The sequence below is a fragment of the Triticum aestivum genome, chromosome 4A, assembly GCF_018294505.1.
Source record: "Triticum aestivum cultivar Chinese Spring chromosome 4A, IWGSC CS RefSeq v2.1, whole genome shotgun sequence".
Taxonomy (NCBI): domain Eukaryota; kingdom Viridiplantae; phylum Streptophyta; class Magnoliopsida; order Poales; family Poaceae; genus Triticum; species Triticum aestivum.
In genome coordinates, this window is record NC_057803.1 from 2,562,896 (window position 1) to 2,590,735 (window position 27,840).

General features: G+C 42.2%; 1 protein-coding gene across 1 annotated transcript; it reads right to left on the minus strand.

The window, feature by feature from the left end:
- Window positions 1–8,121: 8,121 nt before the first annotated feature.
- LOC123081510 (uncharacterized) lies at window positions 8,122–10,032 on the minus strand. The gene is made up of 3 exons (XM_044504078.1): window positions 9,846–10,032; window positions 9,333–9,459; window positions 8,122–9,202 (listed from the first exon to the last, which is right to left on the minus strand). The coding sequence occupies exons 2-3, from the start codon at window positions 9,457–9,459 to the stop codon at window positions 8,823–8,825; spliced, it is 507 nt and encodes a 168-aa protein (XP_044360013.1). The 5' UTR covers window positions 9,846–10,032; the 3' UTR covers window positions 8,122–8,822.
- Window positions 10,033–27,840: the final 17,808 nt, after the last annotated feature.

The following is a 27,840-nucleotide window of genomic DNA, read 5'->3' on the forward strand; positions in this document are numbered from 1 at the left end:
TGTACTTTCTGTCCATGGCAGGCCAAGGCGAGGATCAAGGTCGAGGAATGATGAACCTGACCATTGCTGGGTCGGGTGATGGTGGTGCTGGGTCCAGAACCCCTGAGGAAGGGCCGGCCGCAATGCAGCCAACGACGACCCCAGCCACGCCCACGGTCGGAAAGGGAAGGAGTGATGTCGGGGGTCCGTCAGGCCTAGCCCTGACCACTTCCCCGAACCCCTCCGTTGGCTTCACTTCTGCTTCGGAGCGCCCTCCTCCTCTCCGCAGGCATGGCAAGGCCAAGATGGTCGAGTTCGATGACTCGCCAATCGTCATCGACATGGAGGCAATGGTGAGTGCGGTCAAGGGAAAGCTGGCTGTGGGGCGAGTGCTCTCCCCGAACCCAGCCAATCCTTCGGCCGTCGTCAACGAGCTCAAAGGACCCTGGCGGCTTCGTGGTGATGCGAGGCCCAGATGGTCACGAGCATCGACAAACGCTTCGTGGTGGAGTTCACGGAGGAGGGGGATCGGCAGCATGTCCTGGCTGCTGGTCCTTGGCACTTCCACAACGACGCCGTCATCTTCGCCGACTTCGACGGCCAGGGCAACCCAGTGGAGGTCGACCTCAACTCCATCAGATTGTGGGCAGAAATCCACAAGCTGCCCTTCGTGTTGAAGACCGAGGAGATGGGGTGGACTTTCGGCAAGAAGCTCGGCAAGGTCATCGCGGTGTCCCACCGGAACAAGATGATCCTTGACGAGCATCTCCGCATTCGTGTGGAGCATAAGGTGGACACGCCGCTGAAGAAGGAAGTTGGGTTCACTCCGGTCGGCAGCAAGGACGAGATCACGTTTAAGGTGAAATACGAGAAACTTCCAAATTTTTGTTTCTGTTGTGGCATCCTGGGCCACACTACGGAAAGATTCTGCAGCATGCCAAAGGAACTGCGCAAGCCAAACTTCTCCATCGACATGAAGGCGCCGCCGCACTGGAAGTGCTTCCTCGACTTCGGAAGCACCGGGGCAAAGTTGTCGGACAGAGTCATTTCGGCGGCTTCCAAGGCTGTGCGCAACCTTTCAGTGGCTGCAGTAGGCTCGGGTCCTTCTTCAGATGTTACGGGAAAGGTGGCGGGGGATGCGGGTACCCAGGAGGGGTTGCCGGCGCCCCCGAACCAGTTGGTGGCAAGCCAAGTTGATCATCCTCAACTTCATGTGCCTAGGGGGGGCCTCAACATCAACCTGGTCACCCCTGGGTCATCTCCTGCGGATGGAGGTGGAAACAAGAGGAATTTGGATGATCCTGCTAGGGCCTCTATGGCTCTGATCCAAGACCAGGCGAGTGATGCTACTGATGTTCCTATGCAGCAGCGGCCTCAGGAGCAGGCTGGGGGTGCAACTGCTGAGGTGCATGCACAGCCGGGGCACCAGCTGACCCTGGCTTCTGCTGCTGCTGTGGGCGTGCAGCTGCAGTGGCTTGAGGGCGTAGCTCAGGTTCAGGTGGCCATTCACAAGGATGGTCGTGACGATGGTGCTGATGTTGGCGCCCAATGGCAAGCCCTCACTTCTGCTGGAGTCCAGCGGTGGAAAAGGCTTCACCGACAAGAACAGGACGAGAAGGTTATGCTGCAAGCCGCATGTGTTAAACATGCGGTTTTTGGCATCCCCACTCCGCCGAACAGCGGCAACGATCTTTCCGGCGGCAAGGCGGCCTTTGCTGCAATGCTTGAGGGCACGACTGGTAGCAAGAGGCGCTCACCGGATGAAGACAAGGACATGGTTCTTAGCATGAATAGCTCCAGTACTGATAGCATAGAGTTTAGGGGTGCTCTAGATATGAGTGTGACATGTAAAAGAGTGTGTGTTGAGAGAGTTGAATCTGTAGTAGGCATAGAAGGCTCCGCTGTTCATATTACAGAGGAGATAGTTGAGGGAGAGGAGGAGGATCAAAATAGGAGAGAGTCCGTAGGCGATGGTAAGGAAATTGGGGGTATAAGCAAGGAAGCTACCGGCCCTGGGGCTGCCGGTCAACTGACGGGCGCACTTGATGATGCCCGTCAGGAGCCATGAAAATGATATGTTGGAACTGCCGAGGCTTAGGTCAGCCTCGGACAGTTCAAGAACTTGTGTGCCTTTCAAAGACACACCGGCCTAACATTATCTTTCTTTCTGAAACAAGAAAAAATAAAGAGTATGTTGAGAGTTTGCGCTACCGCTTGGGTATGAAAAATGTTTTTGCTGTTTCTATGCCAGGCAAAGGAGGTGGATTAGCGGTCTATTGGGATGACCTGTACACTTTGGAGTTAAACAAATATGGGGAACATTTTATTGACATGTACATTTCCAACGATGCTGGCACTAAGTGGAGATGCACTTTTATCTATGGGGAGCCGAAGGCGAGCCAAAGGTATGTTATGTGGGAATTGCTAAGGCGTATAAAACCTCTTGGGTCGGGTCCATGGTTTATGGCTGGTGACTTTAATGAGGCTATGTGGCAAGATGAGCATTTTTCTCGGATCAAACGGTCACCAAAACTTATGGCTAATTTTCGTGAGATCATGTCTGAATGCAACTTGTTTGATTTGGGTTTTCATGGAGTTCCTTGGACCTATAACAATAAGCAGGAAGGTAACAAGAATGTGAAGGTGCGGCTGGACCGGGCGGTGGCGTGCCCCCAATGGTCATCTATCTTTCCTGACTGCAAGGTAACGCATATTATCAGTTCCAGGTCAGATCATTGCCCTCTTCTTATTGAATTGATGGGAGCTCCTCGTTCTGGCACATTTATTAAACATTTGAAATATGAAGCGTATTGGGAGAGGGAAGATGCGGAGCTGCAAGTACAGATTGATTCGTGTTGGAATAATAATGCTAGAGTCAATAATCTAGGAGATGTTGCCAATAATCTGGACAAGTTGATGAAGTCTCTTCATGGGTGGAGTCAGGTTCACATTGGATATTTGCCAAAAAAACTTGAATCTGCTCGCAAAAGACTAAGTGTGTTGTTTAACAGAAGTGATCATAAAGCAATAGTAGAAAGGAAATTTTTTTTAAAGGAAATGGATGAGCTCCTGTTAAAGGAAGAAATTATGTGGAAGCAGAGATCATGTCTGAATAAAATGAAATGGGGAGATAGGAACACAAATTTTTTTCATAGGAAGGCCACTTGGAGAGCGAAGAAAAATAATATTTCTGCCATCAAAAGAAGAGATGGGTCTCTCTCTCAGGATATGGATGAAATAAAAGGTATCACTAATGATTTTTTCAAGAATCTTTATTCCTGTGATTCTGTGGTTAATCCGTCCCGTATCATTTCTCTTGTGAAACCATTGGTGACTGATCAAATGAATGAGGATCTTTGTAAGCCATTTTCTGAGCAAGAAATCAGCGATGCCCTATTCCAAATGGGGCCGTTAAAGGCCCCGGGGCCAGATGGATTTCCTGCCAGGTTTTTTCAAAGAAATTGGGGGCTGCTTAAGGAGGATATTGTTCGTGCCATCCAGCAATTTTTTATTTCTGGAACTATGCCTGAAGGGATAAATGATACAACTATTGTTCTTATTCCTAAGGTGAAGAATCCTCAGTCCATAAAAGACTTCCGTTCAATTAGTCTTTGTAATGTGATTTATAAGATTATCTCTAAGTGCCTGGTCAACAGACTAAGACCTCTGCTAGATGGTATGATTTCTCCTACCCAAAGTGCATTCATCCCTGGAAGATCAATATCTGATAATGCACTTATCACGTTTGAATGTATGCACTCTTTAAATACATTAAAAGATAGCCGTGGTGAATTTTGTGCATATAAGTTGGATCTCGCTAAAGCGTATGACCGTGTCGATTGGAATTTCTTGGAAAGAATGCTTCAAGCGTATGGTTTTGCTCCAACATGGATTAAGCGGATCATGTCTTGTGTTACCACTGTGAAGTTTGCTGTGCGTTTGAATGGCCAGCTGTTAGAGCCTTTTCATCCTTCTCGTGGTCTCATGCAAGGGGATCCACTATCACCATACTTATTCCTCTTTGTGGCTGAAGCATTGTCGTTGCTACTTAATGATGCTTCGGCAAGAGGGGCTATTCAAGAGTTCCGGCTAAACAGACATGCCCCAGGTATATCTCATCTCCTTTTTGCTGATGATAGTCTCCTGTTTTTTAAGGGTAACTTGGAGCAAGCTCTGAATATTAAAGGCATTTTGTCGGCTTATGAGGAGGGAACTGGCCAACTATTAAGTCCGGATAAATGCTCCATATTATTTGGCAAAAATTGTTCTATGGAAGACCAGGTGTCTATTCTGGTTATCCTTAAAATCACGATTGATGGTTTTGAGGATAAATATCTAGGCTTGCCTATTCCAGAAGGTCGTATGAAGGCAGGTAAGTTTCAATCCACCAAAGATAAGGTGCTCAAGCGGGTTTCAGATTATATTGAAAAATATGCTTCGAGCGGAGCGAAAGAAATCCAGATCAAGTCTGTTATTCAAGCTATTCCCGTGTTTGCAATCGGTATTTTTAAATTCCCCGCTTCACTGTGTGAGGAGTTATCCCAGATTATCAGGAATTTTTGGTGGGGCGATGAAGAGAATAGGAAAAGAACGCATTGGCTGGCTTGGGATAAGATGACGAGACCAAAAAGTGAAGGGGGTATGGGCTTTCGTGATCTTCGGCTTTTTAATCAAGCACTCCTGGCGAAACAAGCTTGGCGTCTTTTGGTTTTTCTGGACTCTCTGTGTGCTAAGGTGATGAAAGCTAAATACTATCCTCATGGGCACCTTATTGATACGGTATTCCCTCAAGCTACTTCCCTTACTTGGCAAGGAATTATGCATGGCCTTGAATTGCTAAAAAAGGCATTATTTGGAGAGTGGTCGATGGGACTAGTATAAATATTTGGAGGGATAATTGGATCCCTAGGGAATCTGGCCTACAAATTTGTGGTAAAAAGAGCAGAACTAGGATCAAATTGGTTTTCGAGTTATTTTTGAGTGCAACCAGGAGTTGGGATGAGAACCTGATAAGGCATCTATTTTATATTCATGATGCAGAGGAAATCCTAAAGCTCCGTATTCTTCGAGTGGGCGAGGGAGACTTTATTGCTTGGCACCACGAGAAAAGTGGCTTGTTCTCCGTGAAGAGTGCGTATAGACTAGCTCTGAATCTTAAAGAGCCGAGGAGTGTTTCTGGCAATTCCAGTGATGCCATAAATGGGGATAGGAGGCTCTGGAATATTATTTGGAATGTTATTGTCCCCCCAAAAATTAAAATTTTTGTCTGGAGGGCTGCTTCTAACAGTTTGGCGGTTCAACTCAATAGGGTTAAACATCATCAAACTACTCTAGGTACATGCTCAATATGTGGTATTGATGATGAGTGTATTTTCCATGCTTTGGTGGTTTGTCCCAAGGCTCGTGCGTTCCGCATGGCTCTGAAGGAAGTTTGGAAATTACCAGCGGAGGAGACCTTCAAATATTCTGGACCGGATTGGTTCCTTATTCTATTGGACCAGTTAACTACGCCTGTTCGTGAGCAAACTATATTCATGTTTTGGAGAGCTTGGCACTTGAGGAATGATTTGATCTTTGGTAAGGGAATGGAATCCATCTCAGCCTCGGTAAGTTTTGTCGAAAATTATTGGGCATCTTTCTCGTCTTGTCTTGCTAAAATGCAGGTGGAGATATGCAGTAAGGGGAAGCAAGTGGAGTTGGATCTTTAGCCAACCAATAACATTGAGAGGCAGGTTACTCTTTGGAGGCCACCTACCCCAGACGTCTATAAGATTAATGTCGACGCAAGTTTTGTGGAGGCCATTGAAGCTGCGAACGTGGGGGTGGTTGTTAGAAATCACCGTGGACAAGTGATCCTATCCTCCTGGGATTATATTGGTACTTGCTACAGCGTTGAGGAAGCGGAACTTAGAGCGTCCTTGTCCGGCCTATATATTGGTATGACTCTAGACATGCCCGTCATTTTGGAAACTGACTGTTCGTTTGTAGCCTCCGTTTTTTGTAAAGAATATGTGGACAGATCATCCCTTGTTGATCTAAAGAAGGAAGCTGTAGATGTCTCAAAGTTGTTGGTGAATTTACAGATTTCTAAGATCAACAGGAAGGCTAATATGGTGGCTCATGAGATTGCAAAGTTTAGTTTTGATAATAGTTCTGATGGTATTATGTTTCATTCTGTTCCGCCCTGCGTGGCAAAGTTTGTAACGAATGATTGTATGAACATTTTAAGTTAATTAATACATGGAGGGGTTTTTCAAAAAAAAACGCACACACATAAAGAAACACGCCGGCAATGAGCAAAGTCATCAAAGACCGAAGCTGCGCCTAGGCGAGGGAAAAAACGAATTGTTCATAACAGAAACCGACGAATTACAATGATGACCATCCGCACCAATCATTCTTCACATCACAAGGACACGAGAAGGTTCTCCAACAACAACGCCTTCAAGAAGGAAAGGACGATCAAGCGCCGCCGTCGCCGGACCTAGCCACCAAAGGCCAGATCACGGGTTTTCACCCTAGAGACAAGTCCGAGTAAACTCCAAGCCACGCCTTCAAGAAGGTAACGACGCCAAACGTCGCCATTGCCAGGTATACCCAATTAGGGTTAAGACCTAGGGTTTTCACCCCCGAGCTCGAGACCAGATGCTCGATAAGCATCACCAAACCAAAATCATCATGTAATGTATTCATCCTCTACTTTCCACTTTCCCTGCAGGTTCATGCGTACACGATCCTTAGATGAGATGTGACAGTCAATGTGGAGAGAAGAAAGTCCTTGCACCGCCAAAATCCCAGATTGGACGATTTGACAGCCTCGCACCAACTTGACAACTACATCCAGTGGTAGATCTATTGCAGACGACACCGCCATGTGCTGTAATTCCCACCCACGGTGGAGGATCACGACCCGGACACCCACAAAATAGCAGGTTATGGAATCATGCCCTCCTACGCAGAACTTGGGACTGCTGGCCATGGACCACCATGATGATGCAAGCACCGCCTTCCGGACATTGCCAACTCGCGGCTGTGTTCGTCCCTGCTGCTGCTACCCAAGTACACTGCTCCTGCCGCTGTTGAGCGTGTAGCGCCCTGCCGCTGCCCCAGATCATCGCTGCGCTCTTTGCCGCCGCCGCTGCTCACTTCGAGTCGCCGCCATGAATGGCCGTGGTGGAACTACCCGGCACCCCGCCGCCACCATGGGCTGTGCAGGCTTTGCCTGCCGGCAGCATCAGGCAGCGGCGAGGGTTGGAATCGGAGATGGGGACGACCAGAAAAAGCAGATCGAGATCGCCTCCCGTGTCGCCCGTCCGGACGACGCGGGGGCAGTTACGAGTAATGCTCGACCACTGTTGCTTGGCTTTGTAAGGTCTTGTGAGAATAATTAATAAAGTGGCCGTATGCATCGCTCAGATGCAGAGGCCGGGCGTTATCCTTCTTTTTTTTAAAAAACCCTTCCTGAACAATTTTACTCCCAGTTCAATGTCTTTTTGTTTATCTGTTTTCTGCGAAATCGACCACGAATTAAGCCAGTACCCCACCAAGTTGATCACAGCATAAGGAGTTTTAATCTTATTATATTATTAAAGCAAGCACCGTTTCTACTTTTCCAAATGATCCAACAAACAAGCACAATGCTAAGGCCTTATTCGTTTCATAGGATTTGCATGTCATAGGAATAGGAAATGTATAGGAATAGGATGCCCGGTCCAGCCAAATCCTATGGGAAGCAAAATCCAAAGGAATAAAGAAAAAAGAGCATTCGGTTTACACCACAGGAAAAGTACAGGAAACTACTAGTCTTTGGTTCATTTATTTATTATTACTAGGTGCTCAACTAGCCCTTAGCTCAAGTGCATCAACTAGCCGTTAGCTCAAGTGCATAAATGGCATTCTTCTCTCCATTTCCTTCCTCTGTCTACTCTTTTCTTCTTCTCTTCACACAAATCAATCATCAGCCTGCTCTTTTGTTCTTCTTTCATCCAGTGTCATTTTCTGGAGAGCTTTGGAAGACACTGCAAGTTGCTACTTGCTGGAGAAACAAGGTTAGTACCTATCCATCTTGTGCAACAAAATGTCATTGTTCAGCCAAGCAAAAGTCAAGATTTTTTTACGCTTTTCTATCGATTTTTCAGCATCAGACGAACTTCTTAACAACTGTACACCATGTATTCGAGCTACCAACGTAGATCAGGAAGCGACGATGAGTTCATTCATTTTGTTCTCCCTACTTTAGGAGATACATCACAATCATCTTCTAGTAGGAGACCAATGCACACATCAAAGCTTACGGGGGGTTGTCGTGTTCATGAGATTTTAACAGGACATGAAAGTTTATGCAAAAGGAATTTCCGCATGGAGGTTCCTGTTTTTCAGGCACTAGTCAATAAACTGCGTGAGAAAAGCTATCTAGCTGATACAACATATCTTTCAGTAGAAGAGCAAGTTGCTATATTTTTGTATGGAGTGGCAAAAAATGCGACCAATGAAACACTTCAAGATTGGTTTCAGCATAGCCCAGATACAATACATCGACATTTTAAAAGAGTGCTTGAAGCAATCACCAATCTCACAACTATCTACATATGTCCACCTTCTCTACACCCACATCCAGTATTGAGCAAACCAAAGTTCTATCCCTTTTTTAAGGTATCAAAATCTTGAAACATTCTGATTTTAACATGATTTGGTATGAACTAGATACAAATTTCTAACACGGATGTGCCTTGTTTTTGTGCAGAACTGTATTGGTGCTATAGACGGTACTCACATCCCTATGAAGCTTCCATTGGATGAGCAAGAACCATACAGAAATAGGAAGCAAGCAATCTCGCAGAATGTTATGGTTGCCTGCGATTTTGACTTGAACTTCTCGGAAACAGGGCGTCCTTGCTGTTCTTGCGAGCAACAAATGCAGCCCAAACACTCGCCGGTGCATCTACCATCATTCTATCTTTATCCCATCCAAAGCCACTTTCTGCTATCAAATCTTTTACACTCCGATAAGCTTTTTTCAAATCTTGCTCCTTTTGCTTGACTTGGTTAACATTAAACGACATGCCAAACTTGGTATTTAGTTGAGAAGTAATACTTGTCCATGCTTCCTTGCTCCATGCATTGTGTGTTCGATAACCAGGTACATCATGATCTTTCAAGAGCTGAATAAGAGACACCTTCATTTCGCGACTCCATTTAGCTCTTGAACAGGGCTTTATGGTACCTAAAGCAGATAAAAATTTGCTCAATTTCAGTTATACTAGCCCCAGAAAAAAATAGCAATACCTAGTTATTATGTGCTTAGTTTTCAGTACCAAACTATCACTCCAAGTAATTCAAAATTGATGAAATACCTATATGTTGAGAAGGCAGTGAAGTCAATCGATTAGCTTCAACATCACTGAATCCTTGTGATTGTGAACGAGGGCCTACTTGGTCATAGTTCCGACCTACTTGCTCATAGTTCTGATAATTAGCCATCTGCAGTAGGACAGAAATAGATCGACAGAGAAGAAATTTGTTAGAATATAAACATGTAAGTGCTTGTTGCTACTAGCTTATTTTTACGTGCTAGTCTCCAAAAAATCAATCAACCTGCTTCCAAGCACTTGTACGTGCTTGTTGCTATGGCCGAACGCTATTGAGCAATCACTACAAGAACTGATTAAAATTTCACTTACTAGGATCTACTCTGTATCTGATAGGACATGGCCAGATCGATTCTTTCACCAAATAAATTGCAAAGAGCTTTTCTAATCTGATAGGATTTGTCCAGATCGATTCATCACCAGATAAATTGCAAAGAGCTCTCGAACTAACAAAGACATGAGGCGGATTGATTTCTAATTACTCTCGAACCAACATACCAGTGAAGAAGAGGAGCAGCCCGGGAGCGCCCGACGGAGACGAGATGGCTGCTGCTGGTAGGGGTTGATGCCTGCTGCTGTGTGTAGAAGAGGGGATCCAGAATAGAGATAGGAGGGGAGATTCAGAGGAGATGGATGCGGATGGCCGGTCGCCTCTGCCGCTCGTCTTCTACAGTCCTTCTCCAGTTCTTCCCCCTTCTATTTTCCACCTCGGACTCAGAAGATTAATGAAGCGGAAGCGGAATCGCTATCTTTTTTGCCGTGGAAAGGAGAGGGCGCCGCGCCGCTTCGCGCGCTCTTTTCGCGCCAGGATTTTTTCCGAGAGGTCTGACTGGATGCAACAAATCCTCTGGAATAGGGTAGTTAGTAATAAAATCCTCAGGATTTTGTAATCTCAATTCCTGTAAACCGAATGACCAGTACAGGAAAAAATCCCGAGATCTAAAATCCTGTAAAAATCCTATAAGAATCCTACGAAACGAATGAGGCCTAAGCATGATAAGTTTCCGGGAATCTAAGAACTAAACATGTCTTGAACAGTCAATCATCGTAAGCACTTCATGATATTCCACACTAACTTTGGAAAAGAACAACGAATAAAGAGGTGATCGAACGTTTCATTTTGTCCACTGAACTGATAGCCAGCATTTCCATGCCAACCTCTTCTCAGAAGATTGTCTTCTGTTAATCGGAAAACGCCAACCCGTTTCATTTAATTAGATGTACTAATATCCAGTGGCGTAGCTATGAGTAAAGTGAAGAGTGTGCACACTTAAAAAAAGAGACCTTTTATGGTACATCTAAGATATATTAGCCGTCCATTTAAGTCGACGAAAGCATTGGATTATCAAATACTACAACATGACTTGGGTAGTATATTAAGATCTTAGGGGTATTTTGGGACTAATCAAATTAAGACTCAGGTAGCCCAAGGACGCGCCAAGGTCGCCGACGCACACAGGCGGGCCCAGCAGTTCGACGCAGCCGCTCGGCGGCCGTCTACTCGGACGCACATGAGCTGCCTCTCTCTATCGCACGGAGCCCCACACCATGGACGCCACCTTCGGCCGCCGATCTCCAAGATCGCTTCCTTCCCTGCGTCGCCAGTCACCACTGACACCCACCGTTGCGAACGACGTACGTCGTCCTCGTAAACCCTTCCTCCCTCACGTAGGTAGCTCAGTCGCTCCCCTCTCCTCTCGTACTAGTGGCATGTGTGTTGCTGACCTGTGTGCGTGTGCTGGATGGATGAATGTGTGTGCTAGGATTGTAACATGAGCTTCCCGAGATGCACACCACCATGGAGATGAGGGCGCACGCCGGGAGAAGGGCAAGCAGTGTTGGGATGACGGAGGACCTGCGGGCGGCGGCCTGCAAGTGGAGCTGGGATGGCGGAGGTTGGGCCCGGTGGCCGGCGACGACCTGCAAGTGAAGCTGGGATGGCGGAGGTTAGGGTGGTCGGTGGCGACCTGCAGGCTGGGTCGGCTGTGATTATTAGCGACATCGGGATATGGCGGAGGTTGGGGACGACCGCGTGCAGGCTGGTAGTCATATAATTAAACCATGGAAAGGACAAATTTACCCCTAATTAGAAATTAGCCAGACGGTTGGATCAGTTTAATACTACCCATCATATTGAGTAGTATGATGTACCGTAAAAAATCTCTAAAAAAATTGTACTTAATTCAAGTGTCATACCATTTTTGACAAAAGAAGGGTGCGCACACTCAAAATCTATAAAAATATGATGATAAAGGAAAAATTCCCAGAATTCTGGGTGTCCCATGGCACACCCGTGCTACCCACTAGCTACGCCACTGCTAGTATCTGCAAATTTGTGGCATGCACTACAAAACTACACCACCCGTATGAAACCATACTAGCAATTCAGATCTAATTATCGCGACAGTAGCATTTAGCAATAGAAATGTAAAGCTCAGACTCAGATATAATTCACCTGTCACAATTTTCCATAGCTAATTGTTATTCAGAAGTCAGAACAAAAGTTAGCTCCCTTGCCCCTGGAGGTCACCAACCGAGAGAGGTTCAGAATAACGGTTGTACGTATTTCTATTTTCAGAATTAAAGCTGCAAGTGTAGCAGACTTTTTATTTATCACAGCTAAGCTAGGTTAATTCCTGCCATACATCTATAGCATTAGCATGGCACACTACGGGCATTAATCAAGGATAATGGATACCACCGCCATCTAGTTCAGGTAGCCGCGTCGCATGACCTCTTCGCGGGATATAAGAGAACGAGGACCTCCACAACTCGAACTTTTTTTTTTTCCGAACCATGCAGGAGGACTGCATGTATATATTATATTAAAGAGAGAAGGAGAAATACACGACCAGGGTCCATCAGAGTTACCAAAAGGACAACCGAAACTTCAGAAAACAAAAAGACCCACAACTCGAACTGAACTCCTCGGTTCTGTCGCAAACTGATTTGTTCCTAGAGTGCATAAAGTGCCCGGCGTTGAGTTATTCCTGTCCATGTGCTGGGCCGTGAGCTTGAATAGCTCGTACCACATCGCCTTCTCCTCCTTGTCCTCTCGTACGTGCGGCCGTACTTGATCATCCAGTCCTCGAACCACTTCTTCATGGCTTTCTCCTCAACGGTTTGCTCCTTCAGGGCCTCCTCGTGATGAATCTGCTTGAGGGCTGCGATTACGAGTGAGACAAGTTTCATGGCCAGGTGACAAAGTATCGAGGTAGGACATATCCATGTTACTGTACATTCATTTCACATATATACTTGCTGGCTTCTCTGCATCCTCCTTGAAATACCACATTCCTTCGGACGCGGCTTGTCTAACATACGGCCCACACACTGACATGTGGGCCCGGACCCACCCGTCAGCGGCCCAACGGCAGGGGGTCGTACGTCAGGGGATCCGGCTCCCATTCCTCCCATCAAGACATGGAGGCCAAGGACAAGAGGGGAAACCCTTCTCCCATCTAGGGAGGAGGTCAAGGAAGAAGAAGACGAAGGGGCCTCCTCTCCCCTTCTCTTCTGGTGGCGCCGGAACGCTGCCGTGGCCATCATCATCATCATCACCGCGATCTACACCAACACCTCCGCCATCTTCCCCAACATCTTCATCACCTTCCCCCCTCTATCTACAGCGGTCCACTCTCCCGCAACCCGCTGTACCCCCTACTTGAACATGGTGCTTTATGCTTCATATTATTATCCAATCATGTGTTGCCATCCTATGATGTCTGAGTAGATTCTCGTTGTCCTATCGGTGGTTGATGAATTGATATGATTGATTTAATTTGCTTGTGGTTATGTTGCTTTCCTTTGGTGCCCATCATATGAGCGCGCGCGTGGATCACACCCTAGGGTTAGTTGTATGTTGATAGGACTACGTATTGGAGGGCAAGAGTGACAGAAGCTTCAACCTAGCATAGAAATTGATGCATACGGGATTGAAGGGGGACCAATATATCTTAATGCTATGGTTGGGTTTTACCTTAATGAACGTTAGTAGTTGCGGATGCTTGCTAATAGTTCCAATCATAAGTGCATAGAATTCCAAGTCAGGGATGACATGCTAGCAGTGGCCTCTCCCACATAATACTTGCTATCGGTCTAGTAAAGTAGTCAATTGCTTAGGGACAATTTCACAACTCCTACTACCACTTTTCCACACTCGCTATATTTACTTTATTGCTTCTTTACTTATAACAGCCCCTACCTTTTATTTACTTGCTCTTTATTATCTTGCAAACCTATCCAACAACACCTACAAAGTACTTCTAGTTTCATACTTGTTCTAGGTAAAGCGAATATCAAGCGTGCGTAGAGTTGTATCGGTGGTCGATAGAACTTGAGGGAATATTTGTTCTGCCTTTAGCTCCTCGTTGGGTTCGACACTCTTACTTATCGAAAACTGTTGTGATCCCCTATACTTGTGGATTATCAAGACCTTTTTTTAGCGCCCTTGTCGGGGAGCAATAGCGTGGGGTGAATATTCTCGTGTGTGCTTGTTTGCTTTATCACCAAGTAATTTTTATTTGTTGTTCTTAGTTGTTCTCTATCTTTAGTTATGGATATGGAACACGAAATACCAAAAAAATTATGTGTACTTTCTGCTCATGGAGATGGGGAACCTCCTAAAACCCTCTATGCTGGTTATGTGAAAGATATTATGTACTACTTTAATAATACTGAGAAAACCCCATTCAATTATGTAATGGGAGTAACGTTGGATCAACGTGAATACTTTAGGGATTACCGCTTAACACAAAAAGGGAAACTATTATGGGATCAAATTCATATATTAAAGTGGTATGCTAGGCAACTATGCTTGAGATATGATTATACTTGTTGCTCTAGGATGAAGGCTCCACACCTTCCCCTTTTATGCGAATTTAATGATAATAAATCCTTAGCTTCTTATGCTAATGGTATATATGATTACTATGATGTGGAACAAATAGAATAATTTGTTGCTTTTATGGGTGCTTATGAAATTGAATATATGTTTAAAGAGTTTGAAGATTTTGATGATTCGGTTTATAGACCTGAAAATTTAGCCATCCTTAAATATTGCTATGAGAATTATGAATACAATTCCGATATTAATGCACTTATTGAAAAAATCTTCACTGTCCAAGAAGATATTAATATTTTGCAGGAATCTATGGAAGAAGAAGTTGATGAAACTGTGAGCTCATTGGATGAAAAAGTGAGGAGGAGAGCGAAGAACAAAAGGAGGAAGAGCGGATTGATCACCCGTGTCCACCTTCTAATGAGAGTAACTCTTCAACTCATACATTGTTTAATTTCCCTTCATGCTTACCGAAGGATGATTGCTATGATGACTGTTATGATCCCTTTGATTCTTTTAAAATATCCCTTTTTGATGATGCTTGCTATGCTTGTGGCCAAGATGCCAATATGAATTATGTTTATGGAAATGAACTTGATATAGTTCTTTATTTTAAACATGAAATTATTGCTACTGCACCCATGCATGATAGCCCTATTATCTTTTTGAATTCTCCTGACTACACTATAGCGGAGAAGTTTGCACTTATTAAGGATTACATTGATGGGCTGCGTTTTAATATTACACATGATGATTTTGATAGATATAATATGCATGTGCTTGCTGCTCCTACTTGCAATTATTATGAGAGAGGAACTATATCTCCACCTCTCTATGTTTCCCACATGATAAAATTGCAAGAAAATGTTTATACTATGCATTGGCCTTTACTTTCTGTGCATGAATTGTTCTTTTATGACATGCCGATGCATAGGAAGAGAGTTAGACTTCGTTGTTACATGATATATGTTACTTTGTGCTCACTACTAAATTACAAATCATTGTTAATTAAAATTGGCTTTGATATACCTTGGGATCCGGGTGGATCCATTACTTGAGCACTATATGCCTAGGTTAATGGCTTTAAAAAAAGCGCTGCTAGGGAGACAACCCGGAAGTTTTAGAGAGTCATTTATTTGTGTTGAATGCTTTCATATAGTATAAAAACAACAAAAATAAAGAGGGGAACCCAAAACTTTTTCAAAAAGAAAATTGAAAGTGAGAAAGACAAGCATTGTTGAAGTGGGAGAGCTCCTTGAACTTTGTTCATGCTCACTGAAACTTTGTGAATCTTGATTACAGAAACTTTTCAACAAAAATAATTATCCCCTTGTACAATTCCATTGTATTATAAAAATAATGTGCCAAGGTTTGCCTTTAGGATGTTTACATTTGCTTGATGGTTTGTACGGTGCAGGACAGAAACTTTGGCTGTAGCGCGTGATTTATATTTTTTTACTGGAACGTCAAATGGTTCTGATTCCTTTTGCACTGCCTTTATATGCAAATTGTTTGTTTTTCCTAATTTTGGTAGAATTTTTCAAGTATCAGAAGTATGGTGAATGTTCAGATTGTTACAGACTGTTCTGTTTTAGACAGATTTTGTTTTTGATGCATAGTTTGCTTGTTCTGATGAAACTATCGATCCATATCAGTGGATTAAGCCATGAAAAAGTTATGTTACAGTAGACAAAATGCAAAAACAAAATATGAATTGGTTTGCAACAGTACTCAGAGTAGTGATTTGCTTTATTATACTAACGGGTCTTACCGAGTTTTCTGTTGAAGTTTTGTGTGGATGAAGTGTTCGATGATCGAGAAGGTCTCGATGTGAGAAGAAGGAAGAGAGGAAAGAGCTCAAGCTTGGGGATGCCCGAGGCACCCCCAGTAAATATTCAAGGAGACTCAAACGTCTAAGCTTGGGGATGCCCCGGAAGGCATCCCCTCTTTCTTCAACAAGTATCGGTATGTTTTCGGATTCGTTTCGTTCATGTGATATGTGCAATCTTGGAGCGTATTTTGCATTTAGTTTTCATTTTTATTTTATGCACCATGCTAGTATGAGGTAGTCCTTGGTTGATTTATAGAATGCTCTATGCACTTCACTTATATCTTTTGAGTATGGCTTTATAGAATGCTTCATGTGCTTCACTTATATCATTTGAAGTTTGGATTGCCTGTTTCTCTTTATATAGAAAACCGCCATTTGTAGAATGCTCTTTTACTTCACTTATATTTGTAAGAGCATGGGCATATATTTTGTAGAAATAATTAAACTCTCTTGCTTCACTTATATCTATTTAGAGAGATGACAGGAATTGGTCATTCACATGGTTAGTCATAAAATCCTACATAAAACTTGTAGATCACTAAATATGATATGTTTGATTCCTTGCAATAGTTTTGCGATATAAAGATGGTGATATTAGAGTCATGCTAGTGGGTGATAACCCACAAGTATAGGGAATTGCAATAGCTTTTGAGAGTAGAGTATTCATCCCAAATTTATTGATTCGACACAAGGGAAGCCAAAGAATATTCTCAAGTATTAGCAGCTGAGTTGTCAATTCAACCACACCTGGAAACTTAATATCTGCAGCAAAGTATTTAGTAGCAAACTAATATGATAGTAGTGGTAACGGTAGCAAAAGGTAACGATAGCAAAAGTAATGTTTTTGGTATTTTCTAGTGATGATAGCAATAGCAACGGAAAAGTAAATAAGCGAAGAACAATATATGGAAAGCTCGTAGGCAATGGATCGGTGATGGAGAATTATGCCGGATGCGGTTCATCATGTAACAATCATAACATAGGGTGACACAGAACTAGCTCCAGTTCATCAATGTAATGTAGGCATGTATTCCGAATATAGTCATACATGCTTATGGAAAAAAACTTGCATGACATCTTTTGTCCTACCCTCCCATGGCAGCGGGGTCCTAGCGGAAACTAAGGGATATTAAGGCCTCCTTTTAATAGAGTACCAGACCAAAGCATTAACACATAGTGAATACATGAACTCCTCAAACTACGGTCATCACCGGTAAGTATCCCAATTATTGTCACTTCAGGGTTAACGGATCATAACACATAATTGGTAACTATAGACTTGCAAGATAGGATCAAGAACTCTCATATATTGATGAAAACATAAGAGGTTCAGATCTGAAATCATGGCACTCGGCCCCTAGTGACAAGCATTAAGCATAGCAAAGTCATAGCAACATCAATTTCAGAACATAATGGATACTAGGGATCAAACCCTAACAAAACTAACTCGATTACATAATAGATCTCATCCAACCCATCACCGTCCAGCAAGCCTATGATGGAATTACTCACGCACAGCGGTGAGCATCATGAAATTGGTGATGGAGGATGGTTGATGATGACGATGGCGACGGTTTCCCCTCTCCGGAGCCCCGAACGGACTCCAGATCAGCCCTCCCGAGAGGTTTTAGGGTTTGGCGGCGGCTCCATATCGTAAAACACGATGAATTCTTCTCTCTGATTTTTTTCTCCCCGAAACCAAATATATAGAGTTGCAGTTGAGGTCGAAGGAGCTCCAGGGGGCCCACGAGGTAGGGGCGCGCCCTAGGGGGGCAGGCGCGCCCCCTACCCTCGTGGACAGGTGGTGGGCCCCCTGGTCTTCATCTTTTGCAAGGATTTTTTATTATTTCCGATAGATGTTCTGTGAAGTTTCAGGTCATTCCGAGAACTTTTGTTTCTGCACATAAATAACACGATAGCAATTCTGCTGAAAACAGCGCCAGTCCGGGTTAGTTCCATTCAAATCATGCAAGTTAGAGTCCAAAACAAGGGCAAAAGTGTTTGGAAAAGTAGATACGACGGAGACGTACCAACTCCCCCAAGCTTAAACCTTTGCTTGTCCTCAAGCAATTCAGTTGATAAACTGAAAGTGATAAAGAAAAACTTTTACAAACTCTGTTTGCTCTTGTTGTTGTAAATATGTAAAGCCACCATTCAAGTTTTTAGCAAAGATTATGATTAACCACATTCACAATAACGCTTAGGTCTCAAGTTTACTCATATCAATGGCATAATCAACTAGCGAGCAATAATAATAAATCTCGGATGACAACACTTTCTCAAAACAATCATAATATGATATAACAAGATGGTATCTCGCCAGCCCTTTCTGAGACCGCAAAACATAAATGCAGAGCACCTTTAAAGATCAAGGACTGGCTAGACATTGTAATTCATGGTAAAAGAGATCCAGTCAAGTCATACTCAATGTAAACTAACAGTAATGAATGCAAATGACAGCGGTGCTCTCCAACTGGTGCTTTTTAATAAGAAGATGATGACTCAACATGAAAGTAAATAGATAGGCCCTTCGTAGAGGGAAGCAGGGATTTGTAGAGGTGCCAGAGCTCGGTTTTGAAATAGAGGTGAATAATATTTTGAGCGGTATACTTACATTGTCAACATAACAAGCAAGAGATGGCAATATCTTCCATGCTACACACATTATAGGCGGTTCCCAAACAGAATGGTAAAGTTTATACTCCCCCTCCACCAACAAGCATTAATCCATGGCTTGCTCGAAACAACGAGTGCCTTCAACTAACAAGAGTCCCAGGGGGAGTTTTGTTTGCAATTATTTTTATTTAGTTTGCATAAAGCATGGGACTGGGCATCCCGATGACCAGCCACTTTCTCGTGAGTGAGGAGCGGAGTCCACTCCTCTTGAGAATAACCCGCCTAACATGGAAGATACAGACAACCCTAGTTGATACATGAGCTATTTGAGCATACAAAAACATGATATTTATTTGAAGGTTTAGAGTTTGGCACATACAAATTTACTTGGAACGACAGGTAGATACCATATATAGGTAGGTATGGTGGACTCATATGGAATAACTTTGGGGTTTATGGAGTTGGATGCACAAGCGATATTCCCGCTTAGTACAGGTGAAGGCTAGCAAAAGACTGGGAAGCGACCAGCTAGGGAGCGACAACAGTCATGAACATGCATTAAAATTAATCAACATCGAATGCAAGCATGAGTAGGATATAATCCACCATGAACATAAATATCATGAAGGCTATGTTGATTTTGTTTCAACTACATGCGTGAACATGCGCCAAGTCAAGTCACTTAAATCATTCAGAGGAGGATACCACCCTATCATACCACATCACAACCATTTTAATAGTATGTTGGCACGCAAGGTAAACCATTATAAGCTCCTAGCTAATCAAGCATATGGCACACGAAACTATGATATCTAGTTGTCATTGCAAACATGTTTATTCATAATAGGCTGAATCAGGAACGATGAACTAATCATATTTACAAAAACAAGAGAGGTCAAGTTCATACCAGCTTTTCTCATCTCAATAAGTTCATCATATAATCATCATTATTGCCTTTCACTTGCATGACCGAACGATGTGGATAATAATAATAGTGCACGTGCATTGGGCTAAGATGGAATCTGCAAGCATTCAATAAACATGAGAAGATAAGGCAATATGGGTTCTTTTGTCAGATCAACAATAATGCATATAAGAGTCACTTCAACAATTTAATCATGGTCTTCTCCTATCGACCCCCAAAGAAAAAAAAAGAAATAAAACTATTTACACGGGAAAGCTCCCAACAAGCAAAAGAAGAACAGGAAATCTTTTTGGGTTTTCTTTTTCATTACTACTACAAGCATGGAAAGTAGACTAATTAAAAGCTACAAATATTTTTTTGTTTTTCTTAAGGTTTATCAAACACATAAGAAGAAAGCATAAAAAGGAAAATAAACTAGCATGGATGATACAATGAAAAAGTATGAGCACCGACATCTAGCAATGAGTGTGTGAGCATAAATGTAATGTCGATGAGAAATACATACTCCTCCAAGCTTAGGCTTTTGGCCTAAGTTGGTCTATGGCCACGACTAGCCTGGCGGATATCCATAATAATAGTTGGGGTCATACTGAGAAGAAGAAGACTCTGACTGCCACTGGTTGGCAATCATTTCCGGATCCCAATGGTAATTAGACTGTCGTGGAGGATCAACTTGTGGTTCCGGCTCTGGCTTTGTGGCTGATGTAGGGTTCCGATAGGCGTGAATAGCCTCTAACGGAACAAGGTACTGGCCTGCAGATAAATCAAACAAGGAAGGAGCAGGCAGGATAATAGTCTCAGGATGATGTTTATCAAAGAACAATTTGTATTTAAGCTCCCCTTCCCTATTCTTAACAATAAAATCGTGTGCTACCATACTATTGTAATCTAAATAAACACGAGGCAGCAATTTTTCTTCCTTCTCATAATGCCTAATAGGTATGTTAAAATGTGCAGCTAGGTGTGAAGCATAGATGCCTCCGAAGATAGGGCCCTTTGTACGGTTCAGACTTAACCGTTTAGCAATAATACCGCCCATACTAACAGAGTTATCACTGAATAAACCGTGGAACAAGATAATAACATCAGGAACACTAAGGTTTCCACAGTTTCCGCGACCAATTAAGCAACGACTAGCAAATATTGCGAAGTAGCGTAAAACGGGAAAATGTATGCTAGTGATTCGTGCATCGGAAACCTTCCTCGTTTCCCCTACAGTGATGGTATCAATAAACCCATCCACATTGCTGCGGTGTGGTTCCTCTGTCGTGCCCTCGAAAGGGACCAAACAAACCAGACAAAAATCACAAAGTGACATCTCCTTATGCTCATCATATAAATAAAACTCCACCTTAGGTGGTGAGCTCCTAGAATGAAAATGAAAGTTTTGCACAAAGATATTTGTGAGTAAGAGATACTATTCACGTTGGTCGTGGAGGAAGGCGGTGAGGCCTGCATTCTCAGCCAATTCATAAAAATCATCATAAATCTCGGCTGCTCTCAAGAAATCATCGGAAGGCCATTCACACGGCCGAACCTCCGCGGTGCGAGGAAGATTATACTTGGGCTTCTGTGCCTTTTCCTTCGGGTTTCGGCTCGATGAGCCCCTAAAAAATCTCTTCATTATTTTCTGAAAAATTCTGAAATTTTTAGTAACTTCAAAATAAAAGTGAACAAAGCTCAATAATATTGATAGCAACTACTCCTACAAGTGCCTAGAGCCTATATATGCATCAAAACTACTTTTGACCATATAAATTTGACATGCAAGCTCAATGAATAAAGCACTAGAACAAAAAATAATTGGACTAATGGAGGAGTCACATACCAAGGAACAATCTCCCCAAGCAGTTTTGTGAGAGGTGCTTTGAGCAAGGAGATTGAAAATGGCAGCAAAATGAGCTTGGACTCGGGTTTGAGCTGGATATTCGTGTTTGTGGGAGGAAGGAGTGTGTGGGTGCAAGGATAAGTGGAGGAGGGCCACCGTGGGCCCACGAGCCAGGGGGCGCGCCTAGGGGGGTAGGGCGCGCCCCTGACCCTCGTGGCCAGGTGCCAGCTCCTCCTGCTGTGTTCTCAGTGCCAAATATTCTCAAATATTCCAGAAAAAATCATATTTAAATTTCAGGGCATTTGGAGAACTTTTATTTTTGGGGTATTTTTATATTGCACGGATAAATCAGATAACAGACAGAAAAATATTATTTTTATTTTATTTAATATAAATAACAGAAAGTAAAAGGAGGGTACAGAAGGTTGTGTCTTCTAGTTTCATCCATCTCATGATCATCAAAAGGAATCCACTAACAAGGTTGATCAAGTCTTGTTAACGAACTCATTTCGAATAACATGGAGCCGGAGAAATTTCGAATAACATTATGTTACCTCAACGGGGATATGCACATCCCCAATAACAAGAATATCATATTTCTTCTTGACAGTAGGAAGAGGAAATTCAAAACCTCCAAATATAATCGATGGAATTTTTCCAATAGAGTTGATACTATAAACTTGAGGTTGTTTCCTCGGAAAGTGTACCGTATGCTCATTACCATTAACATGAAAAGTGACATTGCCTTTAGTGCAATCAATAACAGCCCTTGCAGTATTCAAAAAGGGTCTTCCAAGAATAATAGACATACTATCGTCCTCGGGAATATCAAGAATAACAAAGTCCGTTAAAATAGTAACGTTTGCAACTACAATAGGCACATCCTCACAAATACTGACAGGTATAGCAGTTGATTTATCAGCCATTTGCAAAGATATTTCAGTAGGTGTCAACTTATTCAAATCAAGTCTACGATATAAAGAGAGAGGCATAACACTAACACCGGCTCCAAGATCACATAAAGCAGTTCTAACATAGTTTCTTTTAATGGAGCATGGTATAGTGGGTACTCCTGGATCTCCAAGTTTCTTTGGTATTCCACCCTTAAAAGTATAATTAGCAAGCATGGTGGAAATTTCAGCTTCCGGTATCTTTCTTTTATTAGTAACAATTTATTTCATTCTAAGCATATCAGTTAATCGCATACGCAAAAAGATAGGTCTAATCATTTCAGCAAAGCGCTCAAAATCCTCATCATCCTTTTTCTTGGATGGTTTGGGAGGAAAAGGCATGGGTTTCTGAACCCAAGCTCTCTTTCCTTACCATGTTTCCTAGCAACAAAGTCTTTCTTATCATAACGTTGATTCTTTGATTGTGGGTTATCAAGATCAACAGCGGGTTCAATTTCTATATCATTATCATTACTAGGTTGAGCATCATCATGAACATTATCATTGACATTATCACTAGTTTTAGGTTCATTGCCAGATTGTGTTTCAGCATCAGAAATAGAGATATCATTTGGATTCTCAGGTGTTTCAACAATAGGTTCACTAGAAGCATGCAAAGTCCTATCATTTTTCTTTTTCTTCCTTTTAGAAGGACTAGGTGCATTTATATTATTTCTCTGAGAATATTGCTCAATTCTCTTAGGGTGGCCTTCAGGATACAAAGGTTCCTGAGTCATTCTACCACCTCTAGTCATAACTCTAACAACATTATCATTATCCTTACTGTTCAATTCATTGAGCAAATCATTTTGAGCCTTAAGTTTTTGTTCTACTTGAGTGGTAACCATAGAAGCATGTTTACTAATAAGTTTAAGTTCACCCTTGACATTAGCCATATAATCATCCAAGTGTTCAAGCATATTTGAATTGTATTTCAATTGTCTACCAAAATAAGCATTGAAGTCTTCTTGCTTAACCATAAATTTATCAAACTCATCTAAGCATGGGCTAGCAAACTTAGTAAATGGGATTTCAGCTTTATCATATCTATAGAGAGAATTTACCTTTACTACCTGTGTCGGGTTATCAAGACCATGAGTTTCTTCAATAGGTGAAGGATTAGGATCATATGTTTCTTCAATAGGCGGTAAATTAAGACCGTGTATTTCTTCAACAGGAGGTAAATTCTTAACATCTTCAGCTTTAATACCTTTTTCTTTCATAGATTTCTTTGCCTCTTGCATATCTTCAGGACTGAGAAATAGAATACCCCTCTTCTTCGGAGTTGGTTTAGGAATAGGCTCAGGAAGTGTCCAATTATTTTCATTTGTCAACATATTATTCAATAGAATTTCAGCTTCATCCGGTGTTCTTTCCCTGAAAACAGAACCAGCACAACTATCCAGGTAATCTCTGGAGGCATCGGTTAGTCCATTATAAAAGATATCAAGTATTTCATTTTTCTTAAGAGGATGATCAGGCAAGGCATTAAGTAATTGGAGAAGCCTCCCCCAAGCTTGTGGGAGACTCTCTTCTTCAATTTGCACAAAATTATATATATCCCTTAAAGCAGCTTGTTTCTTATGAGCAGAGAAATATTTAGCAGAGAAGTAATAAATCATATCATGGGGACTACGCACACAACCAGGATCAAGAGAATTAAACCATATCTTAGCATCACCCTTTAATGAGAACGGAAATATTTTAAGGATATAAAAGTAGCGAGTTCTCTCATCATTAGTGAACAGGGTGGCTATATCATTTAATTTAGTAAGATGTGCCACAACAGTTTCAGATTCATAGCCATGAAAATGATCAGATTCAACCAAAGTAATTATATCAGGATCAACAGAGAGTTCATAATCATTATCAGTAACACAGATAGGTGAAGTAGCAAAAGTAGGGTCAGGTTTCATCCTAGCATTTAGAGATTGCTTATTCCATTTAGCTAATAACCTCTTGAGTTCGTATCTATCTTTGCAAGCTAAAATAGCTAAAGCGGCTTCTTTTTAAAAAACATAACCCTCAGGAATAACAGGTGAGTCTTCATCATCACTTTCATCAATATTATCAGATTCAATATTTTCATTCTCTCTAACCCTAGCAAGTTGTTCATCAAGAAATTCACCAGGTGGCACAGTAGTATCAAGCATAGAAGTAGTTTCATCATAAGTATCATGCATAGCAGAAGTAGCATCATCAATGACATGCGACATATCAGAACGAATAGCAAAAGCAGGTTTAGGTGTCGCAAGCTTACTCAAAACAAAAGGTGAATCAAGTGTAGAGCTAGATGGCAGTTCCTTACCTCCCCTCGTAGTAGAGGGATAAATCTTGGTTCTTGGATCTTTCAAGTTCTTCATAATGATAAGCAGATATAAATCCCAAGTGACTCAAAGAATAGAGCCATGCTCCCCGGCAACGGCGCCAGAAAATAGTCTTGATAACCCACAAGTATAGGGGATCGCCACAGTTTTCGAGGGTAGAATACTCAACCCAAATTTATTGATTCGTCACAAGGGGAGCCAAAGAATATTCTCAAGTATTAGCAGCTAAGTTGTCAATTCAACCACGCCTGGAAACTTAATATCTGCAGCAAAGTATTTAGTAGCAAAGTAATATGATAGTAGTGGTAATGGTAGCAAAAGGTAACGGTAGCAAAAGTAATGTTTTTGGTATTTGATACGTCTCCAACGTATATATAATTTTTGATTGCTCCATGCTATATTATCTACTGTTTTGGACTATATTGGGCTTTATTTTCCACTTTTATATTATTTTTGGGACTAACCTATTAACCGGAGGCCCAGCCCAGAATTGCTGTTTTTTTGCCTATTTTAGTGTTTCGAAGAAATGGAATATCAAACAGAGTCCAAACAGAATAAAATCTTTGGGAACGTGATTTTCTCACCTAATGTGATCCAGGAGACTTGGACCCTGCTCCAAGGAACAAAAGAGGCGGTCACGAGGGTGGGGGGCGCCCCCCCATAGGGCACGCCCCCCTGCCTCGTGGGCCCCTTGTTGCTCCTCCGGCGTACTACTTCCTCCTATATATACACACGTACCCCCAAACGATCAGAACAGGAGCCAAAAACCTAATTCCACCTCCGCAACTTTTTGTATCCACGAGATCCCATCTTGGGGCCTGTTCCGGAGCTTCGCCGGAAGAGGGCCGTCATCACGGAGGGTTTCTACATTATCATAGCCTCTCCGATGAAGTGTGAGTAGTTTACCTCAGACCTTCGGGTCCATAGTTAGATGGCTTCTTCTTTCTCTTTGAATCTCAATACAAAGTTCTCCCCCTCTCTTGTGGAGATCTATTCGATGTAATCTTCTTTTTGCGGTGTGTTTGTTGAGGCCGATGAATTGTGGGTTTATGATCAAGTCTATCTATGAATAATATTTGAATCTTCTCTGAATTCTTTTATGTATGATTGGTTATGTTTGCAAAGTCTCTTCGAATTATCCGTTTGGTTTGGCCAACTAGATTGGTAGTTCTTGCCATGGGAGAAGTGCTTAGCTTTGGGTTCGATCTTGTGGTGTCCTTACCCAGTGACAGAAGGGGCAGCAAGGCACGTACTGTATCGTTGCCATCGAGGATAACAAGATGGGGTTTATTTCATATTTCATGAATTTATCTCTCTACATCATGTCATCTTTCTTAAGGTGTTACTCTGTTTTTAACTTAATACTCTAGATGCATGCTGGATAGCGGTCGATGAGTGGAGTAATAGTAGTAGATGCGGAATCGTTTCGATCTACTTGTCACAGACGTGATGCCTATATACATGATCATGCCTAGATATTCTCATAACTATGCTCAATTCTGTCAATTGCTCAACAGTAATTTGTTCACCCACCATAGAATACTTATGCTCTTGAGAGAAGCCAAGCCACTAGTGAAACCTATGGCCCCCGGGTCTATTCTCATCATATCAATCTCCATTACTTTAGTCTTGCTTTGCTTTTTACTTTGCTTTTACTTTTTACTTTGCATCTTTATACCAATAATACCAAAAATATTATATCTATAATATCTCACTCTCGTAAGTGACCGTGAAGGGATTGACAACCCCTAATCGTGTTGTTTGCGAGTAGCTATCGCTTTGTGCAGGTACGAGGGACTTGAGCGTGGGCTCCTACTGGATTGATACCTTGGTTCTCAAAAACTGAGGGAAATACTTACGCTACTCTGCTGCATCATCCCTTCCTCTTCGGGGAAAACCAACGCAAGCTCAAGACGTAGCAAGAAGGATTTCTGGCGCCGGTGCCAGGGAGTCTACGCAAAAAGTCAACATACCAAGTACCCATCACAATCCTTATCTCTCACATTACATTATCTGCCATTTGCCTCTCGTTTTCCTCTCCCCCCAATTCACCCTTGCCGTTTTATTCGCCCTCTCTCTCTATCCTCCCTCTCTATTTGCCTTTTTGCCCGCTTGCCTTTTTGTTTGCTCGTGTGTTAGATTGCTTGTTTGTCGCGATGGCTCAAGATACTACCAAATTGTGTGACTTCACCAATACCAATAATAATGATTTCCTTAGCACTCCGATTGCTCCTCTTACGGATGCTGAATCTTGTGAAATTAATACTTCTTTGTTGAATCTTGTTATGAAAGATCAATTCGCCGGCCTTCCTAGTGAAGATGTTGCTACTCATCTGAATAGCTTCGTTGATTTATGTGATATGCAAAAGAAAAAAGATGTCAATAATGATGTCGTTAAATTGAAGCTATTTCCTTTTTCGCTTAGAGATCGTGCTAAAGCTTGGTTTTTGTCTTTGCCTAAGAATAGTATTGATTCATGGAACAAGTGCAAAGATGCTTTTATCTCTAAGTATTTTCCTCCCGCTAAAATCATCTCTCTTAGGAACGATATTATGAACTTTAAACAACTTGATCATGAACATGTTGCACAAGCTTGGGAGAGAATGAAATTAATGATACGTAATTGCCCTACTCATGGTTTGAATTTGTGGATGATCATACAAAATTTTTATGCTGGATTGAATTTAGTTTCTAGAAATATTTTAGATTCGGCCGCGGGAGGCACTTTTATGGAAATCACTTTAGGAGATGCTACTAAACTCCTAGATAATATTATGGTTAATTATTCTCAATGGCATACTGAAAGATCTTCTAATAAAAAAGTGCATGCGATAGAAGAAATTAATGTGTTGAGTGGAAAGATGGATGAACTTATGAAATTATTTGCTACTAAGAGTGTTTCTTCTGATCCTAATGATATGCCTTTGTCTACTTTGATTGAGAACAACAATGAATCTATGGATGTGAATTTTGTTGGTAGGAATAATTTTGGTAACAACGCTTATAGAGGGAATTTTAATCCTAGGCCATATCCTAGTAATCCTTCTAATAATTATGGGAATTCCTACAACAACTCTTATGGAAATTATAATAAGATGCCCTCTGAATTTGAGACTAGTGTTAAAGAGTTTATGAATTCACAAAAGAATTTTAATGCTTTGCTTGAGGAGAAATTG

Excerpts from the sequence above, each read along its gene's own strand:
- LOC123081510 (XM_044504078.1), bottom strand. The coding sequence starts at position 9,459 with ATGGCTAATTATCAGAACTATGAGCAAGTAGGTCGGAACTATGACCAA. Across the intron at positions 9,203-9,332 it reads ACTGCCTTCTCAACATATAG|GTACCATAAAGCCCTGTTCA; the intron begins GTATTTCATCAA and ends TATCTGCTTTAG.